At 40.5% G+C, this 19,015-nt stretch overlaps 1 protein-coding gene across 3 annotated transcripts in view; it reads right to left on the bottom strand.

Annotated features, from left to right (window-relative positions):
* Window positions 1-7,361: 7,361 nt before the first annotated feature.
* The window catches only part of LOC133479563 (CUB and sushi domain-containing protein 3-like), a 283,130-nt gene continuing 271,476 nt past the window's right edge, over window positions 7,362-19,015 (bottom strand). For 2 of the 3 annotated variants that reach the window (XM_061776717.1, XM_061776718.1), the window contains exons 66-70: window positions 15,214-15,372; window positions 14,551-14,663; window positions 13,606-13,693; window positions 11,283-11,424; window positions 7,362-10,072 (exon numbers count right to left, since the gene is read on the bottom strand). In XM_061776717.1, the coding sequence (XP_061632701.1) occupies window positions 9,913-10,072; window positions 11,283-11,424; window positions 13,606-13,693; window positions 14,551-14,663; window positions 15,214-15,372 (662 nt within the window). In that variant the 3' untranslated portion in view covers window positions 7,362-9,912. Of the gene's footprint in view, window positions 10,073-11,282; window positions 11,425-12,060; window positions 12,141-13,605; window positions 13,694-14,550; window positions 14,664-15,213; window positions 15,373-19,015 lie in introns of those variants that run through there. The other variant, XM_061776719.1, reaches the window with a different exon arrangement.

Raw genomic sequence — 19,015 nt, 5'->3', positions numbered from 1 at the left:
AGAAATTGAAAACATATTTCATTGGGAAATAGAGAACGTAGAAATTGGAATTTGAACAAAATCTTCCAGAACATTTCAATGTGTTTATTGTTGTTGTTGTTGTTGGATTACCACAACCATACAGCCATCATTTCTGTGGTAGGGACAAATTGCTTGGGAGGAAATCAACTTTTGTGAGCAAATGACAATATTATGAGGACTTCGTTTCTTTGAGAGTTTCTCCCAAAACACACCTCATAAAGTTGTTCCATTCTGATTTGGTTTCACTCGAGAATGCAAGAAAATGTGGACAGATTGACTAGTCGAATGTCGTTGAATATGGTGTCGTCTTGGATGATGTGGCTTTGAATTTTTTGTAATCTGAATTCCTTATTTTCCAAAATCAAGTCTAATAATGGAAGCATTTGGCCCCTTCCTCCACTACGGTTGCGCCTCTCAGTCCTTTTGAAAAACAACAACAAAAAACATATAGCTTGCACAATGCAGCCTATAGATAGTTCCTCCACAATAGTTTAAATCGTAAAGGTAACTCTTACAGTTAGTGTAGTATCAGCCATATCAGCCATGCATTAAGTCAACAGGTGTCTCCCAATTGAGCACTATTTGTTGATTCATCATTTCAAGTAGCCTCGTGCAAAATTGTCAAGACAACTACAAAGACAAAAACATGTTTGACAAATGACAAACACATATTTAGAAAAAAGAGTGAGAAGTACAAACCTATTAAATCTCAACCCCCATTCCATCAGGTACCCTTTAAAAGAAAAGAACTGCATGCAAGCAACAATTAGGCTTAAGTGTGCAAGCAACCAATTAAACTGAACAATAACAATTATAATTATAGTGGAGACTGAATTAGAATAGTAATAATGATAATATCAACAATAACAACAACGGTCATGATGACGGTAATAAGATCTTGGATGACAACAGAATATCACAATCTTCAATAAATCCACAGCGTATGCACACCGAATGTGCACACGGACACAAGAACAACCAGCGACAAGACAAGGTAACGACACTAAAATAGAGCAACGAGACGACTTCCTCCCTGTTCCCCGCAAAAGTCATATACACAGCAACCTTCTAAATTGCCTCAACCCCTGAGATTCTTATTCGGACCATTCCACCGCTTTGGCCCACGAGATGGAATACAAAAAGCATTCATAATTGTGTGTACTTTCTTTGCTTGATTTTAAATGAGCCCCTTAGACAATAATTTCTTTCAACTTATATCTTTATTTTTTGCTATAAACAATATTTGCGCAGTTTTGAAGTTAAAACCAGGTCTTTGGACTGTGAAAATAATGCATTTGTATGTTCCATATCCAACTCTGTGGATGATTCTGATGACGCGTTATTGAGTAGTGACTAAAGAATTAATGTTGGTCTTCTAAGTATTCCCCCACACCTCAACAAGAACGTAACTTAGGGTGAAACTGGTGCGCAGTACAGAATTTGATGTCAATAACGGTCAAGAAAATATTTGCATTTGTTCCTTATTATAATGCTTTTTGACAACTTGGAGTTTATGTATTTGATATGAGATTTCCAATAGTATGTCAATTTTTCTGTGTGACAATTGTGCTATCCATGTTCATTTGAGTGTTTTAGCAATTGGAGAAAAAAAATAAAAATCGGTCCAAATTCTGAACTTTAATATAAACTCATGTTGTTATCCATCCCTCCATTTTCTGAACCACTTTATCCTCACAAGGGTGGCGGGCGTGCTGGAGCCTATCCCAGCTATCTTCGGGCGAGAGGCGGGGTACACCCTGAACTGGTCGCCAGCCAATCGCAGAAACAAACAACCATTCGCGCACACATTCACACCTAAGGGCAATTTAGAGTTTCCAATCAACCTACATGCATGTTTTTGGGATGTGGGAGGAAACTGGAGTACCCACAGAAAACCCACACAGGCACAGGGAGAACATGCAAACTCCAGGCGGGGCCGGGATTTGAACCCCGGTCCTCAGAACTGTGAGGCAGATGTGCTAACCAGTCGTTCACCGTGCCACCTATGTTTTTCACCTATGTTTCAACATTAACATCGGGGTTCTAATTCACACTCGTACGTGGAAAAGAAATGTGAGTGATAGCACCCTCACAGAATGAAGTGTTGAACGTTAAAACACAATGTGTGAAAAAGATAAAGCACAATTTTGGGAAAATGCCTTTTGTCGCCCACTGGTGTATTATGTTACATGTAACAGTTTTAATCAATTTAAAAAGCCTCCCGTCACTGGCTACTGGCACTTCCTTCCTTTTTTTGGGGGTCGTTTGGATATTAAAGCTTAAATATTCTTGTTCGGTCTGCATTGTACATGTGTATAGTGACAATAAAAGGCATTCTATTCTATTCTCTTGGTGTGGTCCCCTTCCCAAAAATATTTTGTGCGATGTATTGCTTGTGATGTCCAATTACTCGGTCCACTCTGATCAAAAGCAGCCGCCTTTGTTCTCTTATAGGCTTCCTGTTGCTCTGAACGGGAAATAGAAGGCATGTAGGAGTGCTGTGATTGAGGTTTAGAGAGCAGATGAAATGACAGGAATGGCACTGAATACGTTTTCTCTTCGTTAAGACAGCTGTCACATTCTTTGTAAACTCATTCTCCTGAGCTTGATATTGTCAGAATTGGCCCTAAAAGGCAAGTTATTTTTTCCTTGGTAGAGAATGTTATGCTGGAGGTCACTGCTAAGCATTCTGACTCTTCTATGTATTATTGTTTTTACTTCACAGTCCAGTCCAAAAATATCTTTAGGACACAATTTACATCCATCCATCCATCCATTTTCTGAGCCGCTTCTCCTCACTAGGGTCGCGGGCGCGCTGGAGCCAATCCCAGCTGTCATCGGGCAGGAGGCGGGGTACACCCTGAACTGGTTGCCAGCCAATCGCAGGGCACATCGAAACAAACAACCATTCGCACTCGCAGTCATGCCTACGGGCAATTTAGAGTCTCCAATTAATGCATGTTTTTGGGATGTGGGAGGAAACCGGAGTGCCCGGAGAAAACCCACGCAGGCACGGGGAGAACATGCAAACTCCACACAGGCGGGGACGGGGATTGAACCCCGCACCTCAGAACTGTGAGGCTGACGCTCTAACCAGTCGGCCACCGTGCCGCCACACAATTTACAGTACATCAGAAATTCAGCACCATAGTACATGAGAAACCGTAATTATTTTTGAATTAGTGTAAATATAGCAAATTATCCTCTCCTTGAGCCGTCACCTTATTGTGGTGGCGAGGTTTGTGTCCCCCAATGATCCTAGGAGCTAAGTTGTCTGGGGCTTCACGCCCCTGGTAGGGTCACTCATGACAAACAGGTCCTAGGTGAGGGACCAGACAAAGCACGGCTCCAAAAACCCCTATGAAGAACAAAATATATGGCTCTAGGGCTCACCGGGGCCCCCCTCTGGAGTCAGGCCTGGATGTGGAGCTCGAAGGCGAGCGCCTGGTGGCCGGGCCTGCACCCATGGGGCCCGGCCGGGCACAGCCCAAAAGGGTAACGTGGGTCCCCCTTCCCATGGGCTCACCACCTGTGGGAGGGGCCATAGGGGTCAGGTGCAGTGTGAGCTGGGCAGTGGCCGAAGGCTACAGAAGCTAGTTCTAGGGGTGTGGAACACCAGCCCGAGCTGGTGTGTGAGGTTGAGAAGTTCCGAGTAGATATAGTCGGGCTTGCCTCCACACACGGCTTGGCCTCTGGTATCAATCCTCTTGAGAGGGGTTGGACTCTTTTCCACGGTGAGAGGCGGTGAGCAGGTGTGTGTATACTTATTGCCCCCCGGCACGGCGCCTGTACGTTGGGGTTTACCCCGGTGGACGAGAGGGTAGCCTCCCTCCGCTTTCAGGTCTGACTGTCTTTTTTTAATCGTAGCTTTATACTGTATCTGTTTATTTAATTACTGTACTACTTAGTGTTTGATATATTCTTAGATTTGCTGGATAAAGAAAAGAGACATACAGTTCTTATCTTAAGTGGAAATATTATGATCACCATTGGTCCTTATCATAATTTATGAGAACTACTTGACAGTAACTCAAACTTGAGAACAGACCATGTGCCCAAGATTTACGAGACTCCACACAATTCCCCTCACTGTAGCACTACATTTGTTACATTCTTGACTGTGCTTTTTGACCGCAGTTTAACATCTTTCATATCATATCCATCAGAGACCCTCTGATCCGCTGGAGGCCATTTCCCAATGACCATGGGATTTAACAGTAGTTTAAATATTCATTTTGCTTAAATGGTAATGGGGGAATTTACATTATTCATTCACTTAAAAGATTAAAAAGAGTATATTAAACAGTATAACTCTTCCAGGTCCTGCTCTTGGAGACTGCGCCGTGGAATACAGAATTACATCCCATTCAATCTTCCTGGACAGAGACCTTACATGAGTTTCACTGCAACCTCCATACAGAAAAACATCAGTGCTCTTACAAATCTGTCAGCTAATATATGGAGGGAATTAACGATATACAGTAATATTGATCTGACCACTGAGACAACGAAGACACAAGGTTCAAATAACTGTATCTGCAATTGTACCCTATGTCTGAGTGTGCGTGTGTGTCAATAAGTGATATTTCCTCGGGGCTTTCATTTCTCGACATGTCATCCCATCCAATCAAGAAGAGTCTCACACCCTGAGGACACAGAGCCAATGAGAGCACAGCGTCTGTAAGAGGCGCTCATTAGTAAGAGACTGAAATATGCAGTGGGGATGCTTGTTAGTCAACTGTCAGTCGAGCACTTACCAACGCACGCACATGAACAATAAGATCAATAAAAGGAAATTTTGCTTTACGTTGTGAGAAAAGCTGAAAAAACAAAACCTCCAGTGCTTCCTTTTGTATCTATCATGCATTAAGGCAATAATTCTGTCCGCCAATGTTTTGTGGATGGGAGTTAATTTCGTGGAACACATTAAGCCCCTTGATGGGAGCAGAATGCCACAAGGTGTTTTATCATCGAAATCATTGTCATCTCATCATGCATCGCTACAATTTGATTTTCTTCCACAGGCACGTGCGCATGCCACATGACAACAGATAAGTGAGCAGAAAAGTAGAAATTAACATACCGCGCTAACCTGTTCTCTCACAATCAAATTTGACATGCTGAGAAGCTCTGAAGCACAGCCTCCTTCAGAGCCTCTGTAAAAATACATTCAAAAATAAACTAAATGTTGCTTGCCAACAAAACAGGATCAAGTGGCTATATTTAGGAGCTGGTATTAGTGTATTACACTGAACAGCTAAGACAAAAAAAAATTCCTGGTCTAGAAATATTTCTCATATCATCATCACTTTTTAGCTAAAAGCTGCTTGATGAGGCTTTGACGTTCATTGAAAAACCCTCCTGGCAAATATTTCTAATCCATACTTAGATTTAGAATACGTTTAACCCGAGTAGGAAATCCGGCCAGCTTCTGCCAGTCAAGTGCACACTGATGTTTGTGAGACTTGTTCCTACGTGTGTTAAGTGATGTCCATCACACTTCCTTGCTGATCATCTCCACTGCTGTGAAAGCTACCTCTAGCTCATCACTTCTTTTGCTGACAGACTGTCACATCGTATGGGAGCTTGCCACCTACTTAATCACAAGTGGACTAAATGAATGATTGAGGAACTATGTTAAAGGCATGGCCGCACACTAAAGAATTCCAGCCAATGACTACATGGACTGAATGCTTCCCTCTAATATTCCATTATAAGTATTTCATCTTGAAATAAACATTGCATGCTCAACCACCATTAAAGGAACTAGTTAACGGTGAGAACATTGGCACTTACTCCATAGTTCTGGACCTAAACACTGTCCCCCCAAAATAAACTCAGTAGTCATTTTAGTATTCTGAGGTTTCATTTTCAGCCAGATTTTGGCCGCCCATATTCAGTTTGAAAACTTGCCAGATGAACACAGCCTGCTGACAGCAGCAACAGAACGACGAGCACATTTCCTTATACTAGTACATATTCTTGGTTGCTTCACTAATCGATAATTGGTCCTTCCACACTTCGTCTGTTATTTTTTTACAAAGTATTAAGCAATTTAAAGTGGTGGAAACAGCTCAAGAACAAATCTTTAAACGCTCTTGAATGAATCTCAAAATATATGAAAAGTGTTGTAAAACTCCGCCCATTTCTTTGTTCTGTGAAAGACGTGGCGTAATTGTCGCCTATATTGAAAATCTTCGTTTTTCTTAGAAAATAACGAGTAAAAATAGTGAGGTTGGATACATTTGAGTAGGCTTGTTTTGTTAAATTTGATAGCGATAATGCTTCGTTGCAAAGGGAGCCGCATGACTTCTGGAGATAAGTGCGTGAGATGAATGTCTGCCTAATATGCGGGTTTAGTTTAGCTCATTGTTCTATTTATTGCGTCGCTCATCACTCTTAAGACCTTTGAAAAAAACGGTTTGGGAAGATGACGTACCACAGGCGTTTGCTTTTGTGTAGTTAAAGGCTTTTTGTATGGCCGGGGGGGTCCATGTAAACGCAGTTCGTGATGAGGACACCTGGCGCAATGTCATGCCGTTTTAAACACTGACAGCATAATTGGTTATTTTTTTAGCATATTAAATTAACGATTGAACATGATTTTGGGGTGGTGTTTTGTTGATGTTAGTGTGCAACAGTAAATGATAGCAATATAATGCATAATGCCAACTTGAACAAAGCACTGTTTGGGAACTCATGCAAGATGGCATCTTTTTTTTATTTCCTGAAAAACAATGATTTTAGCGGTGCAAGGATTCCACCCGACAGTGACAATATATCAAATATGAGTAAATACTGCCACTTTATGGTATAGTACATTCCTTTGTCCTCATCGGCTATGCAGCGAACTTGGTCTCCGGTTCCCGTCACACCAAAATCGACAGTGATGAAAAACGGGCATTCCCAGGGCTATTAGTTATTTAAATATTGTTACAGAAAGGATGATTATTATTGGAAATGACTCCCAGTTTCAATTTCTTGAGCAAAAAAAAAATACATGGAGAACTGGTTAGTGAAATATTGGCCATCTGGACGCTTTAAGTCCTTTAACAACTGAGTATTGCATAAAATTATGTCTGGGCTGGTCCACAAATATCACCGAGCGCTTAAAGCGGGAAATCAGGGAGAGGCTTTGCAAATAAACACACAAAAAAATCCATTCGCCTCATTAATAATATGTCAAAGCTGATTCAAAAATTGGAATCAGTTATTAAAAGCACAATTTTTACATTCTCCTGCTAAGTTAGCATGGCACAACCGTTTTTAGAAACTTACACTTTTAATAGTTATCAATGCCACCTCAGGTACACAAAAAATATGCACGGTAGGAATAAAAATCATGTTACCATCAATTGTTTTAATGGGTCGCAAATATATGCTGAGCATCAGGGTTATTGTTCATAAGAATTATTGGTACACTATGTTGTTACAGTATGTGGAGGGTCCCTTGGACAGTTATAACATCAGTGCTGAACTGAGCAGTGGTCAGCAAACTCATAAAAAAGAAAGATGGCCAACAGTAGCTGAATAATAAAACATTGAGTTCTCTCTCAGCGCTCACATTGCAATAGGTGCAGCAAAGTGGAGCGTCTCATTGATCACACAATGAGGTCTGTGACAAGAAAAGAAAACAGCAACCCTGAACATGATTTTGTATTTTATATATAAATTAAGGGTTTATACATTGCTCAGAAAGAAAAAAATATATACAAAACATTTTGTAATCTTACATGACATTTACATGTGAATTTTACACAACATTTTCAATAACTTACAAATGCTTTATTTGAATAAAAAATATATCTCTTTACAAAACATCTGCATATGTACATATTCATAGATAACATTTCTGAAGAGTACGGTCATGTTTTAAGGTTATCTCTGATCTGAACTTACTTGCCCTCTGCTTTCACCAGATGCATCTTTTAAATCCTCATCCATAAGAAATATGCACTTTGCAAAATATATTACATATTGAGAACACAAGACATCTCACTAAAGAATTCCATCAAGTATCAAAACTGTATAAATGTACAAAATGTAACAGCAATGACACAGAGGTACAAAGTACCAGAGTGGATCACCTCTGAGCCAACATGCAGTTATGAAACTATGAGCGCGCGCGCGCGCACACACACACTCTACCACTCAGCATTTTATTATTACACAGCATACAGTATATGTCTACTAATGCAGTAAATGTTATGTGTCCTTTGAAAACATATGCCTATACAGTAATAAAGGCACTGCTATGATGTAGAAAGGATCAAACAGATGTAAATTCTAATACTGATGGTGGCTCATGTTCGTGCGATTCTTCTTCGTTCACGTTTATTGTACATTTGTTGGCAGCAGCTGATGACTTAGTGGCGGTGGGCGACAACGAAGCAGATAAAAGGCCTTGTATTCTTCAAGCGTTTTAAAATATGCATGTTGATGGAGAACATGAAGTGACAAAAATAATTGCTTGTTTAATTAGCTAGGTAAAGTGTGCTGAGTGGGGCAGGAAATTTGAAAAAAGTCAAAACAGTCAATCAAGTTGCAGGACTTGTGTGTGTGCTGTTTGCAACTGAAATGGGTTAAATGCACAGGAAGAAAAGAAAAAAAACAAACATGGAGAAAGGGTGGCGGTCGTTGGACAATGCCAGCCATGGCCACTAGGGACCAGCAGGGTAGGGTGAGTGCGACTTTATTATAAGATTTGGCTGCGTACAATGAGTGTGCACCATAAGGCACAGTTAGACCCCAAAACAACAAACACTCGTCTGAGTTAATGGTACTCATAACCTCGACACCACAATGAAGATGTGGAAGTTGCGTCTTGTAAAATAAGAACTAATGAAAGAATAGGAGCATAAGCTTAACTGAGCTTCAAACGACATGTTGACACTTGGCTTCTTTGCCTTTTGATCATGGATTCAATCCTAAAACTTGGGCATCATCATTGCTGCTCACATGCATGAACATGACACTCAATAGACCCTGTAATAATTATGCAAAAGATGCTCTACTTTGAGATTGTTGATGTGTGCCTATTTCACAAGGTGGTTCCCTCATTCACAATAGTTATTTGGGAAACAGAGAAGCAGATCCAACTACAACTCATGACAATAAATTACTTTGGATCATTTCCATATAGATACTTCGGCTCCATAGAACCAATGCACTGAAAAGACTAGACTTCTACAGACCATTTGTCATTTGAACGCTCACATTTCTGTGGATAAACCAATTAATGGCACACAAACCAGTAGTAAACCAAGGAAATTGTTGCGTTAGAATACTGCAGAGTAAAAGCTTTCCCATTGGAACTAGAAAAATGGTACTGCACTTCAATAATTAAATCCAGGCCCATATAGTTTGTCAGTAGGAGGCAGCAACCAATTAAATAGCGGCCATATAACTTTAACAAAGTCGGGCGCACCGACTGTATTCGGAGAGAGGAAACTTCTTTTTACCTTCTCGTTTTCCTGCCACTTGAAAAAGAAGACGATGACATCAGCGCTGAGGGTTAAATCAAAACAGGGGATGTGGGCATGAAAATCAAATTAAAAATGTATCATTTGGCATTGTGACATAATTACCCTAAAGAGCATTAACTATTAGATCAGAGGCTCTTATACCAACACTCACAGAGTGTAGCAAGGCCCTATTCTTCTTCACCAACCTATAAGAAGGTGATGAGGCACCTCTTCTTTCTCATTTCCATTCTTTACCTTTTGTGTTTGCACCGCAAATGGCAAGGGACCTCAGTGTTGGTGAAAGTGTGCTTTGTTTTTCTGAGCAGCTCTCTGACTTTGTTTGGCATCAACCGCAAAAAGTCTAAATATGTCATTATATATTCATATTAAGTAAACAAAGAAGTCTTTCTCCCGGATGCTGCAGGCATCAAACCATGGTGCAGATGGTGTTGAGATTGGGGTCAAAGCGGACGACTTTCCCCTCGGCAGCTTTTGTGTTGGTGTTGTACATGGGATTCTCAAAGGTGGCCTGTCCGTTGTTGTTCTCGTGCACAGAACATCCGGTGTACTGTGCTTTGTCTGTTTTCCTGCGGATAAAGGAAAGGCTTGCAAATTAGTTGGAAAGAGAGGATCCCAATTATCCTCCCTCCTTCCGAACCAATAAACATGTGTCCATTAGCTTGCTGTGGACAGCTGTAGTAGGGAGATGAGGCTCAGTGGTAATTATTGTTGAAAAGAGCAGTGCCCCTTTCACTGCTAACTAACATAATGAGTGCAAAAGTAAGCTACTACGGATGATGACTTGATTATTATTGCTTCATTGCTTTAAAGCAGGGGTGTCAAAACTCTTTTTTGTCTCGGCCCGCATTGTAGTTATGATTTCCCTCGGAGGGCCGTTAGAACAGTGAAACCATATAAATGTTGAATCATCACCAAAACATATGACCATTACACAACAAATTGAGGGATAACTAGTTTTGAAATCAGAAGACAAGGATAATACTTTGTTCAAGTATTGGTTAAGTTACTGTAGAAGAAGGGTTTGGTAACAGAAAAATTAAATATCTCAACATTATTGTTTATTATTGTAGCCCTCACTGGCAGTACTCACAAAACCGTTGAACCCTCAGTTCACTGGGGAAAAGAAAACCGAAACCGATTGGCGTAGGAACGCGCCCTCAAAACGCTTCAGTAGGCACAGCGACTGGATCCCGTAGCGTCGAAGCGGCAGCCCGGTGGCGTTGAGCAGGCAGGACCCGTGGCGTTGAGGAGTAAATCCGTTCGCGTTGAAAACAGTAAAAATCCGTTCGCGTGGAAAAACCAACCAATCCGTTCGCGTGGAAAACCAGGTCCAGAACCCCAAAAAAACTCTCCTTCCCCCGCCGCATCTCCCGCTCTTCTTCCCCCACGACCCACCTCCTTCCCCCAATCCCATTGGACGCACCACCCATTCAATCAATCATTAAAACAAAAAAAACCCTGAAATGTTCACAGACCCCTCGTTACGCAGGACACCCCAGTATCCATCCACACAAAGAACCAAACAAACTTTTAACTAGTTTTCACAACAGCAATTCAAACAAATACAGTTCAACACATTTTAGTCAGTACACTGCATTATTATGACAATTCGGAATTTGGGTAGAGATTTGAGCAAAAATCACGGAAGTTGACGAGCATGATTTGCTTTCGCGGGCCACATTGAGTTTGACACATACGCTTTAAAGCTTCTTGCCCAAAAAAAATGCTAACGTATCAAGTGAGAAAGCATGTTGTGGAAATGGATGGGAGACGCACCTCTGTTTGTAGAGATAAAAACCGAGTCCGGCCAAGATGAGGGCAAAGAAAGGCACGAGGATCGCGACAGCAACAGAGCTGCTGTTGGTGGACGTGTTGGTTTCAGGATCAGTGAGTGTAATATTCTCTCTCACACTCAAACCTGGAAAAAAGGAAATTTAAAAAAAATAAATAAACACTGTCACCAATAATGTATGTTACAAAAGGGTATTAGGGCCACATTGAAAAGAAAAAAAAAATGCAAACATCGTTCCCATTCTATGAAAATCAAATCAATATTACAAACAGTATACCTGCATGAATATGAGGACTGAGTTTGAAACAATGAAATGATGTAATGTTTTGGCACACAACGGCATCACCATCATTACAAGTAATTTAATGTGATTGTTTGTTCTTCTGAAAGAACAACACACATTGAAATCCTCTCTTTTGCTGGATTTGTTCGATAATCTAACCAGAAGCGTTTATCACTACAGGTCCCTCCCTAGTGATGGCGAGACAGCTGGTCTGCGTTTTATGTTTCGGGGAATTTCACACACATTCACTCATTAAAATGAAGATTGAATTTTTTTTTCTTGTACTATTACAGCTTATTGTTGTAACATTTCAGCTTTATTCATGTGATTTTACAGTTTGTAACCTTTTCCTTCCTTTCAACATGGCCATACAACATTGTTTTATGTGGATAATTGATATTATAGAAAACAGTGAAAAAATGGCACATAACACAAACATGGACATGAAACTGAAATCGAAAAAAAAAAAAAAGAAATACATCTCGTCCGCTGGTGATGGCGGTGATGATGACTTTGATGACAAGCAGGAAATGCAGCAGCCAGCTGATAAAGATGAAAACTGTAATGAGCACACAGATAATGATCACTGTGACTTTGATAATCGTGTTGAAGTCAATCACAAGATGATGAAAACAGTGACGCAGAGCAAGAAGAAATGAAGGACAATGACATGGAGGAAGATAATGTCCCTTTAGCTCATTATTCAGGAGGGGAGGGGCCGGATGGAAACAGATTAGAATATTAAATGGATGATGAGACCTAAAATTTGTTTTATATACTCAGCAGACACTTCATTAAGTCTGCCTGCACAATCTAATGAGATCCAATCTGGGAGCTGTCTCAAAAAATCTGCCTTCAAGTTTTGCTGTGCTTTAAGTGACACTGTCTTACAGGTAGAATTAATGGCTGCAACTAACGATTATATTAACAATTGATTAATTTGTCTGTTATTTTTTTTCAATTAATTGATGAATCAGATTCAAAAACATTCTTTCATTTTCATCCCTTTATATATAAAAAAAAGACGATTTCAAAGTGACACAATTGAAATGGATTATGGTTCAGTTACTAGTTTGGTCTGTAAAATGTCAGAAAATAGTCAAATATGTTGATCATTGTTTTAAAAAGTTAAAGCAGATGTTGGCAAATGTTTTATTTTAATTAAACAAAGCAATTAGTCAATCAGCTTTGATGGAGCACGAAGAAAATCGGAGAATATTTACTGTTGAGAGGCGGAAATTCTGAGCATTTGGACATTTTTATGCTAAACAATGCCTCTAAACGATCAATCGATTATCAAAATAGTTGTTGATTTATTTATTAATTGATTAGTTATCAAATAATCCATTAATTGTTGCACCGCTCCATATAATGTTTATTATTGTGGTTGTATTTGGCAGTGATGTAGAATTGTACAGCACAAAGAGGCGTTTCTAATATTTTTTGCCTTTCAAATTAAATATGGTTACCACAATATTAGAAAAACCTCAGTACACCAGTGCAAAAAATAACTGTAATAATAATAATAATAATAATAACAACAACAACAATAATAATAATTGTATAATAATACCTGTGTCAATCAAAAAGTAACATTATATTAGTAAATGTGTGAACTTTAATACAGCTGTACATACGCATTGTGGCTTGTGTGTGTATGCACGCAAATATTGAATTTTGATATTGTTTTCAATAATGTCACTAGAGAAAATATTAATCATGCGACTTTAAAATTAGACTCATCTGGGGTGTCAATGTGTGTTCTCAACATCATCGCCATTGAAGTTCTCGTGTAAAACACCTTCAAGTGAAAGCAGAATCATTTCTGCCACACAGGAGGAGGTAATCTGAACGTGGCACATTTATTTTGATGACCGTCAGGGGAAAATCTGATTCCATCTCCATATTTTCACCATTTTGTCACGTGAATTGACTGTGTGATGCTGATGTAAATCTGCAAAATGGGATGGAGCTATTGCAATACATGCATATTGGAATACTTACAGACATTTGCAAAAACATACCAAGTCTCTGTAGTCCAAACTGTCCATAGTCTTTACCCTGTATAAAGCCTTGGCACACAAAGCTGCTGCCCTCGGGCTCAGCTGAAACCTGGAGGAGAAAAAAAAAAGGCAGAACTAAACTGAGTGTTTTGTTTCAACTGCATGTGTAAAATTGGGATTTTTCTTGGCAGCTCAGACAATGTTGGATCTGCGGCACCCAAGACATCAAACACTAAAGGTCCTGTATTTAGTACAGTCAACACATCCTTTCATGGCGCATTGGAAATGACACCTATTTTTATGGAGCGTGAGGCAAAGCAACAGACTATAAATATATCTGTACTGTGTGGGAAGAGTAGACACTGTTACTAAGTGAAACATGATGTTTACTTGAAAAAGAAATAATAAGAGACTTCAGCAGACATGGCTCATTGTAAATTTGGGAGCCTTCTCTGGTGATTGACTGAGCTTCTTCAGCAAATTGTCAGTGGGGAACACTGACAAACAACCAGTGTAAATGTATGCAAACAAAAATAGACAAATTTGTTCCTTTGTGTGGCCATTGTTTCTCCACATGCAGCTGTTCTTCTGTTGCTGTAAGTAGGATTAGCAAAAAAAAAAAAAAAAGTGTGTTTGGCAACTGTGTAAATCCAGGCCCATAGCACAAAATAATACACTGTCAAAAAATAAGATGAAGACTGTAATATTGTTGTGAAATCACACATAATTTGCTGCATTTTCACAGCGGGCACACACTATTAGGGACACAGTGAGGTAGGGGGCATCTTTCCAGCACACATACAGTATGGTAGTTAGGTGCCTTGCTCAAAGGTGCCTCAGGGCTGTGCTGCTCATTGCCTTTTGATGTTCTTATCCCTATTTCTAGAGCCAGATTAAAAGGTCAGCATTCCAAGCTATTTTTAGAGTTCGATGGGTTAGCTCCTCCTGATTTGTGCGTAAACTTACAAATCCGTCCATCGACCAGGTCTCCTCTGTAAGCCGACTCAAGGAGCTGTGGGCCAGCGCTCTCATGTGGTACAGCAGAAGCGTCAACCTCACCTCCTGGTGCTTGTACACCCCTTTGGAAGCGAGAAGGGCGAAGAAACCGAGGAGTCATTCATGAAATGACATATTTGAAAAGTTGGCATCTCGTAATCAGCATATTAATTCAGAGCCGAGGCCAAGAAAGATGAGTTGTGAGGTCAATATGACACTCGACATATAAAATCACATCACTTCATCCTTGAGTCCAAATAGAGATTCTTCCTGAGGCGTTCCTCGGGGCCACATGCCGACAGAATGGCCAACGTGAAACCTTTCATGCTGCTGGCCAGAGAGACATTTGCATGCCTCTGTGAACAAGGCATGAAAAGGCAAGGAAAAATGAGAAAACAGTCGAGGAGAGGAGGAGATGGGTGAACACTTGAGCGAGCAGTTTGTCAGTCATTCCATGCGGACTAATACATCCGTCTTTAAAGCCAATAAGTAATTTCCACTCTCACGCATGAGATCATTTGGTGATTGACTGATTGACATCGGGCCCCCTCAGATAAATGGAAGTGACACACAGATGTAGTGATGGGAGGGAAAGGGAGGGCGGCGGAGACGGATGATTTATAGATGGCTCACCAGAGAGCAGAAACTCCAAGCTACTGTCGTTTAAAGTTACATTCACTTTTCCCGTTGTGGTATTAAAGCTTGTGACTGCCATCGTCATTGGCTGCTTCTGTCCCTTGTAATCATAGGAGCCTTTCCACAGGAAATCAGGAGCAAAGACGTCCTCAGGAACTTGTGGAAAAGAGATCCATTATTTTTGACAGAAATAACAAGAGAAAATATTACGACGAAAGAAGTAAAAATGCATGAACCTGTTCATTGTCAACTATGTCTACTATGCTGCACATTATAACAACGACAACAAAAAATGCCAAGTTGAAAGAGGATTAGATAAGCAGTTGAGACAACATATCCAATTGTTGCTAAGAGTCTATTCATCTCTTTCCCTCCTCTCCTTGTTTGCTTTGCCCATCTTGATCTAGATTAAATCCACGGGGGAAGAGATTATAACGCCAAATCTATGTGACTATACTTGCCATTAGGAACTGTGAGTAAAAGGCGATGTTATGGGCTGAGAGTGACTATACACATTAGGCCAGGCGTTACAAACCAAAGAGCTATTTCTTAGTGATTGTTAATGACTGATTAATGCGAATGGCTACGAATTGGATACACACTTCTGAAATAATTTGCTCAGTTTACATCGAATTATGTTATTGTGTTATTGTTAATAATGAATCAGATTCACTTCTGCGCATCAACGGTTAAAGCTTGAAGTCGACTAATCGCTAATCACGTGTTTTTAGCACCTCGTCTTCCAATCGAATCCAAATGAAATTTCACTTTATTTGCCCCAAAATTATTATCTATTAAATACACAGCTATCTATGCCAGTGACATGTAGTGATATGCAGAACAAAGTAATGCGCTTCCTTTAAATGGCATACGGTACAATAAACCTGTTTATCCACATATTGCTATTCATACAACAAGTCATGGCTTCCTGCGAGGTTTGTGTTCAATTAAACAGGCCTAGATTTAACACCGAGTCAGTCAATTTGTGGGTCAAAAGAGATGAGCTCGTCATTATTTCAGTATTCACACTTTTCGTGACATTTTTGGTGACTCAAGTCCTTCTGTCGACGACATTTCCTCTTCATTGTGGCGCTTTCGACACTCCGCAGTGTCTTTGCGACACTCCGCAGTGTCTTTGCGGGGTTATGGAGGATTCGCTTGCAACTACTACACAGTTTGCCTAACTGATATGTCTATACTCTTAGGCCCCTATGCCACAGACACTGTTGTTGCCTACATGAGAGAAACAAGGAGGGAAATGCTGAGTCAGTTAAATCGTTTGTGTTAGCATGCCATAGCTTGTAGGCGCTAAACACCAATGTTGGGAATGGGACTTGGTCAGTAATTGTCTGAGTGAAAAATTCAACAACCCTCTACATTGTGGTAGGCAGTGCAGAGCCTGCTCCCCCACATATCATCCCAAATACACATACATCGATTCCGCTCTGAAATATCCTGGACATGACACTTTATTCCAAATGTTTACTCGGACAATTGCAAAAAAATGTCTTCTTGGCCTCACTAAACAATTCTGTGTACCTCAGACTAGATTGACGTCCACTGAAATACTGGACACGCGTTTTGTTTGTTTATATACAGTGTAAATAATGACATTATTATTTGTCTGTCTATATTAAATATACTTCATATTCTGCAGGCACAGTGTCTTCTATTTGTGTTCTACACTTACTTCCACCTCCCTCCCTGAGCCGAATCCCAGTCTTCTGGTCCTAGCCTATACATGACTACATTTCCCGTATAGAATAAATATTATAATTTATTCGTTTATACCAACTGTATACTAATATACTAACACAAGAACTGTTCCAATTGCACTGTGGCAATGTTGACACACACTAAGTTTGGGAAGAGACTCACTTGTTATGCAAGTAATGAACTCAAAACAGGCCCATGGTAATTCATAAACAGGGGTGTCACTACACAAAACTTCAACTTAACCTGGATCAGACTACAAGACAAATTTGGTTTTTCACGATTGCACTATGTCAGACGACTGCCATCAAATCTTGCCTATCTCAGGCAGACAGTGGCAACACTACACGACATGTGTTCCGTTACCACCGCATCCCGTCTATTACGATCACTGGGCTTTATCTTGTCAAATCAAACACTGTCAGAGAGGTGGAAACAGAAAACGTGTCACTGTTCAACGCAACAGGATACACTCATTACCATGGCGACAACAACAACAATGCGCCACGCCAATGTGTATTGTGCGTGTGTGTGGAAAAAATGAGGAAAAACGTATGGTGGTCGTCACTAGTGCTCGGGACGTTCATTCAAAGATTGCTTGAGGTATGTTCACATACTTTTAATACGATACGGCGCACAAGCAGGCAACAAAATGTTATGTCACCGAGCCAGCTAGTGCAAGCACTAACGCAGGCCTGGCCCACCCGCGGCTCGGGAGCCGCATGCGGCTCTTTGACCAGTTTCTTGCGGCTCTTACGTTCGCGGCTCGGAAGTCCCATGCGGCTCTTTGACCAGCTTCTTGCGGCCTCGCAGCACTTATTTTCACACTGTGCGAAAATGCGGAACGGAATACACTACAACCCCCCCACATGAATAAATGTTGACAACGGCGTTCAAGTATGTTGACAACGGCAAGCACGAGAGGCGATGCGCCGTTCACAATGCGCAATCCTATTGGTTGACGTCAAGGTGTGCTGTCGGAGAGTTGTCGTTTATATGTCACATTACAATGGAAGATATCCCAAAAAATCAAACATGCTAGACTTTTCATTTTGGCGTCGTAGGGCTATTGTAGGGCCAAATTGTTGGTCGTGAATTATGTCACACTACACAAAGTGTTGTCGTTCCCGACAAAATATGTCAGGCCCGATCAGGGAAATCGGCTGCAACAGCTAATCGGACCAATATCGGGGCTAAAATACTGTACTCTGATCTAGCCATTTAGTGTACAACAAAAAAACTATTGAATAAAATACATACACAACTACTATTACACTATAGGGAATCACAAACAATATTTAACATTAAGGATAAAGTGCATAATTAGCTTAGCCTTTTTGCAATTGCCGCCACATGTTGGCGTCTCCCACTAGAGATCCAATTGAGATGAGGAGATCCTATAAGCTCTATAAGCTTTATTTTTCAAGTGGATTTAAATTTAAGTCAAATATTGACTCTGATTGTGTGTGGGCTTCCTTATCCTCTCTTCCCAGCCTTGTACAACTATCGCCCGCAGTGCATATTTAGTAAAGTGAAAATATGTATAGTGTTGATGTGTTACTTATGTATTACGTGGAATGCAAAAACATTGTCGAACAATCAAAACTTTTTTTATTTTCTTGATTTGCCGAAGATAGCTGGGATAGGCACCGGCACACCCGCGAGCCTAGTAAGGATATGCGGTTAAGAAAAAGGATGGCTGGATAAATCAGAAGTAACCCACCAGTTACTGAGTATTTAAGTTTTTTTCCCCACTGAGTATTTATTTACTCTTAATTGAGTAATTATTTGGAAGGTTACTTTTGACTTTTACTTAAGTCATAGTTTTCTAAAGTACCAGTACTCCGACTAGAGTACACTTATTGGCTACTCTACCAACCTCTGGCAATGGCACACGCAAATGTGCTGAAGCATGAATGACTACAGAGCAGCATGAGTATGGGCCAGCAGGGGACAGAGGAAGGAGGCTTAATTACCCAGTACATAGAACTGGCCCTGAGAGAGCTCATTGTTGCTTTAGAATTCCCTTTGTAAATAGTAATTGACATTCCTTGAAGTTATCCTCTCGTAATTACCAAACCCCTGC

The sequence above is a fragment of the Phyllopteryx taeniolatus genome, chromosome 6 (assembly GCF_024500385.1).
Source record: "Phyllopteryx taeniolatus isolate TA_2022b chromosome 6, UOR_Ptae_1.2, whole genome shotgun sequence".
Classification (NCBI taxonomy): domain Eukaryota; kingdom Metazoa; phylum Chordata; class Actinopteri; order Syngnathiformes; family Syngnathidae; genus Phyllopteryx; species Phyllopteryx taeniolatus.
This window is presented reverse-complemented; position numbering and strand designations above follow the sequence as displayed.